Below are 7,118 nucleotides of genomic sequence, written 5' to 3' on the forward strand. Positions count from 1 at the left end.
CATATTAGGGCCAGGCGACGACTATTGGCCCTCTAAAATGATACGAAACACGACATAAAATTGATCAAGTTTTAGGCTAACTATCATAATTTGTTTATTAATCAGGTCAACTGTAACATGCCATGTTAAATGGATGAATTAACATCATAGTTATTTATTTATTTACTATTATTAATCACTCCGGCCAACGACAAGACATGACAACCTTCGCATGGAAGAGGAATTAAGTGTCAAAATCAGGTTACTGTTGTTTGGTCTTGCGATTATGGATAATGATTGTGGTTGGTTTCATGATTAGGCTGAGGGGTGGGGGGGGGGTTTAATGGGGGCTCAAACCAATAATATTATGACGTGTGGCAGAGAGAGAAACTGGATAAGGGGGGTGTTGGAGCCCCCGTTGGAGCCCCTGGCCCTGGTGTGGAAGAACTCCAGCGATTTTTTTTTTTTTTTATAAATATATTCAAACAACGTATTATTAAAAAAACTCATAAATTATTAAAAAAAACACACATTAATAAATAATGCCTAATCAAAGTATCGTTAGCACCCTGATCGATCACGATCACGAGGTGGTGCTCTAACTCTCGGGACTCGAGGTTGATGGGCTTGATTTTGCAAGAGATCCACCACGGTTGCGGTCAAAACTCCCCCTACATGAAGAAGCAAATCATCCTCTTCGGAGGAGTCGGAATCAGACGAGTACCACGACATTTTTTTGTGTTAGTTTTGAGAGGATTTTAGGAGGAAAGATGTATAATTGTGAAATGAAGTATATTTTATAAAGGTATATATTTATAGTTTAAGAAAATATTTTTTTTTTAATTTAATATGAGCTCAACGGCTCTTTTCCGTAAACCTATATAGAAAATATATTTTTTTTTTGTTTTTTTCGGCTCCCAACGGTCCAAAATACCTCAAAAGGTGTGCTCCTCTCTCTCTTCTCCCGCTAACCAGCTCACGCCTGCATTGTTTTTCGCGTTAGCGCCCCGTTAGCGCCCCCGTTAGCGCCCTGGTGGTGTGGTGTTAGCGCCTGAGGGCGCGAGCGGAAGGGCTCTAGCGCCCCCGTTGAAGCCCCACACCCCTCAGCGTTAGAGGTGTGGTGTATAGTCGTTTTAAGGGAAGGGGTGGAAGAATCTTTTGGTACCTTTTAAGTTTTTACATAAAGTAAATTAAAAAGTACTAATATCATTAAAGCAAAAAAAGAAAGTAAGAACTTACATACTTTTCTTTTAACAAGTTGGAAGATTTAATCAAGTCAAAAGTTTGAAGAAAAATAAGAAAATAATGCGAAAAATGTGGTTTTAACGGTAAAATATTTAAGTAAGAAGATTTTTTGATTTATTTATTCGTTCGTATGATAAAGTGAAGTCTCGAATGTGATTCTTTTTGAATCATGTCTAAGGTATAAACATACCTAGGATATGAAAAGGCATGCTACTGAGGTTGAAATGCCAATGCCTAAAAGAAATATTAAACCTTCCTTAATTTCTTTATTATCATAACTGTAGTTGTGAATGTTATAGATTTTTATCTATTATTCGAGTTATTTGGCATTTTATATAATTTGTTATAAGTATCTAAATATATCTATAAACTTAAATAAAGAGATATGGTTATACTTTTCATACACCCTCAAGATATATTTAAGTACTTAAAACAAATTGAAGTCATGTTTATGACTTCCTCAAATACATGGAGTTATAAGGTAGCAATATATATGTAATCTGATCTAACATCGTCATTAAGACAAGTGTTCTCATAATACGCGATAAGTATACGGTTATTTACCCGAATCATTAAATTTAAAATAATTTAAAACAAAACATTACCATGATGTATAAGTTATCAAAATACATAATGCATGAATTATCAACGCATCTTCAATGAAATTAACAAAAATAATAGTAACTGTCAATGAGCTTTAGCTCAACTTACATTAGAGTGAAAGTGAAAATTTGGACCAGAGACAGCACGGTTTCAAGTTCGAATTCGATTTCAACATGATTTTATCGTAGTGGGCCTTTGAATGACGGGTTTTTCCTCAAACAAGAGACGGTGGAAATGCTACCTAGTGCAGTATGAAGACGATTTTTACCATTAGATTATCCCAAGTAACCGGTTATTATTAGTTAAACGTTAAGAGTAGTAGTAGTAATAATAATAATAATAATAATAATAGACCACACAAAAACCTAAGAAATATTTGCATACTCCACGAGCAAATTATTTCTTCCCTACTCACGCCCTTTTGTTGAAAAACTATTATTATTTTATGATTTTCACCGATAACAATAAAAAGTGTTAAAAAAAAGTAAAAAAAGATCTTGAAAACCCATGCCCGTGATTCGCTCGTATCACAATATTTGCACGCTCGGTGGGTGTGTTAATCACCATTCATTTGTCTATTTATTCTCACTCTCTCTCTCTCTCCTCATTGTCTTCATCTTCTTCAAATATTATCCAATTTCCCATCTGGGTCTTCAAGATCATTCAATTTCCCATCTGGGTTTTCAAGATCATCCAATTTCCCATCTGGGTTTTGAAGATTAACCAATTTCCCATCTGGGTTTTCAAGATTATCCACTTTCCCATCTCGGTTTTCAAGATCATTCAATTTCTCATCTGGGTTTTCAAGTTTATACAATTTCTCATCTGGGTTCTGATTATTGTAGGTAATTTTCCATAAAGTCTCTGTTTTTCAAGATCAAGATTCATGTTTCTTGATGGGCTTTTGATTTTATTGCTTGTGTGTAATGTGAAGGGTAATTTCCACCTTTTTCAACTCAATTGAACTATAATCCCAGCTGAATTTGCTCAATTAAGTTCATAATCTGTTACTTTTTATGACAAAATATTTTAAAATCATTTTTTTAATCAAATCAGTTTACTCAAGAGTAAGTCACTAATTTTTTTAATTGATAAGCTTAAATTGTTTCCAATATTTCAGTGATCTGAATAAACTTTAGCCTTAGTTTGATCCAAAATTAAGGTTTAAGATCCTCATCAAAATAGATTGATTAAGTGTTTGGATATGGAATTAAACTAATAACTGTGATTTGCTTAGACTTAAGTGTTTGGATAAAAGTTATAATTAATTTAAACTTTGAAGATAAGTATTTAATCTTGTTATAAGATGATGGTAACTGTGTTCATATGCAGTATTGCTTCATGTATTACTTAGATGAGATTTTGTGTCTAATATGCATATTGTTGTAAATTCATTTTTTGCAGGTTTAAACTGTAAAAACCGAAAGATAATATCGTGGCGTTAATATCTTGTTACAAAGAGCATGCAGTGGTATAGCTTATCTGTAGACGTTTATCGAAAAATCATCTCCTTGAATCTATATTGTCGCGTGATTCTGTAAAACCGGTTAAATCCCATTGATTTACTTTATTTATAACCCTTTTCATATCCACCATTTTCAAAATTTCATCCATGGGAACCAATTTATTTGTCGTGATTCCCTGCTACTGTCGCTGGATTAGCTGAACACCAATACGCTTTGTTGTTTAGCCTTGTTTTCATTAAAAATCGAATCTTTTTAAGTTTCTTGATCACCGGCTTTGAGAATCTTTTTGGGTTATGTTCTTGGATTGTTTATCAAGATTTTTAGCGGAGTTAAACCGATTATAAGGGTAGGGAAAAAGTAGTTATGGTGTGTCAATCAGCTGGGCGAACAAGATTTCGGGCTTTGAAACATTTAAATGGAACTGCTGGGCGCGCCACCATAATTGTTAAAGTTATAGCATGCTTTCAACCTCTTCAAGATTGTCAGGTTCGTCACGGTTATGCTTTCTAGTTATTAATATTATTGTTGAGTTAACTTTTTACACACAGAATTGGATTCTTCATAACTTTTGATGTTTTTTGCTTGTCTTTGAATCATATTCTGTTTCATGTTGGTGATATTCATGACAATATGAATCTAATATGTTTTTTTTTCAGGCCGAATACTTCCGTCATTTGCTTAAACCTGTAACGTAGTTCTGTTTTTTCTCTTCGCGATCAAATTAAGCTTGTGGATTATTTAGTTGTTTTTTTAGAAGCTTTCAGAAATCTTGTAAACCGCACAATCGTTCATTGCCTGGTAAGTTTTGTAATATCATATATTATAAAAAGTTTTAATTTTTTGATCCCAAATGGTATCTTTATCATCAAATATACTCTTTTCAGGTGATTTTATAACTGAATGGAAAAGGGTTTTAATTCTTGGTCCCAAGATCCCCAAATCGATTGGCAATCACTGAATCCGAATTTACCGAGCGCCCAATTCGGTTTAGGGCCTCATGTTATGTTCCCGTCTTTTGGGAATGTGGTTTCGCCACCTGTCATTCATGAACCACACGGTTGGTTCTACGGCTTGCCAAGACACCGTCAGGGTTTTGGTTTTGCCACAATGGTCAACTCTATGGCGAAAGAAGTCAAAGAGACACTTCCAGAAGCAAGCCCCGTTGTGGCTCGAGAAACAAAAGTGGGACAAAAGAAGTTCCTTGTGTTTGATCAATCGGGTGACCAAACGACTTTGATGTACGGCTTTGGTGTCGGGCCCTCCTCGACCCGTTACCAATTTCCTTCCTTGAATAAACCAAAACCGCAAGATGGATCACACACCATTTGTGTTGATAAACTAATTGAAGAAAATAATGGGAATTATTCGGAAAGTGAGATGCGAGAGGATACCGAAGAGCTTAATGCATTGTTGGACTCTGATGATGATGAAGACGATGATGATGACAACGACGACGATGACGATGAGGATGATGAGATGAGTACAGGGCATTCCCCTAATTCCATGACCGGATTCCAGGGACAAAAACAGAAATTTGAAAGTGGTAAAGAAGAGGAAGTTGCAAGTTCCGGGGGACCGTGGAAAAGATATAAGAAAGAAGACGTGGGTAGTTTTGTAAATTCACTCAAGGATACTGCGAGTTCTTTGGGGAAATCTGGGATTAACTGTTATGCGAACGAAATGTTTGAGGAAGAATATGATAATTTTTCGTCTGGTAATAAAAAATTAAGAATAGAGAAGATTAAGGAGACTATAAATTTGCTTCAGAATTTGATTCCTGGTGATACAAGTGGCAAAAATGCGATTATGGTAATTGATGAGGCTATTCATTACTTGACAAGTTTGAAGGTGAAAGCCAAAGCTCTAGGGCTTGATTCTTTTTAAAACGTTGTACCGTGCTATCGATAGCAAGAGGGTCATTTGGTAATTTTGATATCGAGTTGTGATGACGAACAAGAACCGAACCGAACCGAACCAATCAAGGAGTGATTTCTTGAATGAATGTTGATGATTAGTTAGGGGTAGTGTGCTTTTGTGGCGTAGGGGTATTTTGGTAATTTTGGAAGTGGGATTGTGATAAAGAGATCGGGGCGTAAAGTCGGAATTTTTATGATCTTCATGTGTATTTTGGTAATTTTGGAAGTGGGATTGTGGTAAAGATCAATATCTGGGCATAAAGTTGGAACCTTTATGATCTTCATGTGTATAAAGTTTAAGACTAGTATGTTAAAGGGAGGGAGAATATGGTAATTTTGATGAAAATCAAGAATTGGGCATAAAGTTGAAAGCTTTGTGAAGAGAAAGTAGAAAACTCATGAAAGCATGCTCAAGTGTTTTCTTGAATGATGAATTATGATGATTAATGTGAACCACCGTGTGTTCTCGAGTTGTAGGGACAGTCTGGTAACTTTGTATGAGCGTCGGGTCGCGTGGCGATTTTGTCTTGTTTTCTCTTTTATCAACCACGCCTCCACCATGAACCACCCCGGCCGATTGTCCTAGTTGTTGGTCTGGAAGAGTATGTGTATTGAAATGCTGTTTCACTTGTGTAATTTGGGTGTTATATGTACTTGTTGCTTGTATGGGATTTTTGTTTGTATGTGAAAATCTTGTGGTTTTATTTATGGTACTTTTTTTTAAACTATGAGAACATGTTATCAATAAACACACATGGTTGTTTCTATGCATATTCTTCACTACACTTATTCAAGATACACTGTTAAACAAATGGTAAAAGTGTCTTACTGTTTGTTAATTATATATATGCTAGGATATTAACCCGTGTATGACACGGGTGAAAATATAGAAATCATCAACTAAAGATATGTAGTTTAAGTGACAAAAGTTTATTTAATGTTTATTGGGAGGATTATTTAATATAATTGCAATTCATATTCGTATGTAAGCAAAATACTTAAAAACATAAATTTACAAAAAAAAAAAGAAGAAAATTCATAGTACATTGTTTGGAAACATAATTTAAAACTTTAAAAATTACAAATTCATAAACTGTTAAATATTTCCTTATAAACCATATTTGTTGTCTTGTTTGTAACTTTATCTTGCTTATCCAAAATAAGCATTTTAATATTAAAACAATCTCTACTCTTTATTTTTGATAAAGTAACATATAGTTAACCATGAGTAAAAACGGGTCTCTCAGATATATTCAAACTCTTGCTAGACATCCGCTTTGAGTTTTTACAATTATACCGCGCTTATCTATTGTGTCACCAATATGACCAAAGATTAACGTTGCAACTTAAGAAGTTTTTGGCAGGTTGTAATTCCTTGCATCTTTTTGGCTTGTTACAAAATTTGAGGTCTCATTTACAGTTTACTTAACTACCATCGGGTAGTTTTATACTTGTATTTAAACTAACAAAAAATAAAATGCAAATAGTAAATATTTAAAAAGTTAAACCAAACAAAGTTTATGGACAGGCTTTATATAACCGGTTTACATTATATATTATAAACCAAGCCGTTCACTATGGTTTGAAAATTTCAAACCGGCCAACCAAAAGTTAAAACAATCACGCCAAAACATGAACACCCCTAGATGACAATCCACCATATACCTAACCAAATATAATACTGGACACAATTACCCGTCATGAGAATAGTCCACATACCAAACTACTGATTAAAGTGAACATGGTAATAATTCATTACACATGGATAAAAAAATAGGAAACAAAAAGACTACCCGATCAGAGTCTTACACTTGGAAAAAAGTAGGAAACAAAAAGATTACCCGATTAGATACGTCATTCAAAAACCTTAGTTGGTTTAGATATAGGAACCAATACCAATAAGATCATT

The 7,118-nt window shown here is 34.3% G+C and overlaps 1 protein-coding gene across 1 annotated transcript; it reads left to right on the forward strand.

The window, feature by feature from the left end:
- Positions 1 to 2,438: 2,438 nt before the first annotated feature.
- On the forward strand, positions 2,439 to 5,313 carry LOC143557339 (transcription factor SAC51-like). Its single transcript, XM_077046438.1, has 4 exons — positions 2,439 to 2,672; positions 3,232 to 3,779; positions 3,950 to 4,091; positions 4,178 to 5,313. Exon 4 carries the CDS (start codon positions 4,194 to 4,196, stop codon positions 5,175 to 5,177), a length of 984 nt encoding a protein of 327 aa, XP_076902553.1. The 5' UTR covers positions 2,439 to 2,672; positions 3,232 to 3,779; positions 3,950 to 4,091; positions 4,178 to 4,193; the 3' UTR covers positions 5,178 to 5,313.
- Positions 5,314 to 7,118: the final 1,805 nt, after the last annotated feature.

Source organism: Bidens hawaiensis, unplaced genomic scaffold (genome assembly GCF_021521415.1).
Source record: "Bidens hawaiensis isolate Kalapana, Puna unplaced genomic scaffold, B.hawaiensis_p1.1 tig00018902_1, whole genome shotgun sequence".
Taxonomy (NCBI): Eukaryota; Viridiplantae; Streptophyta; class Magnoliopsida; order Asterales; family Asteraceae; genus Bidens; species Bidens hawaiensis.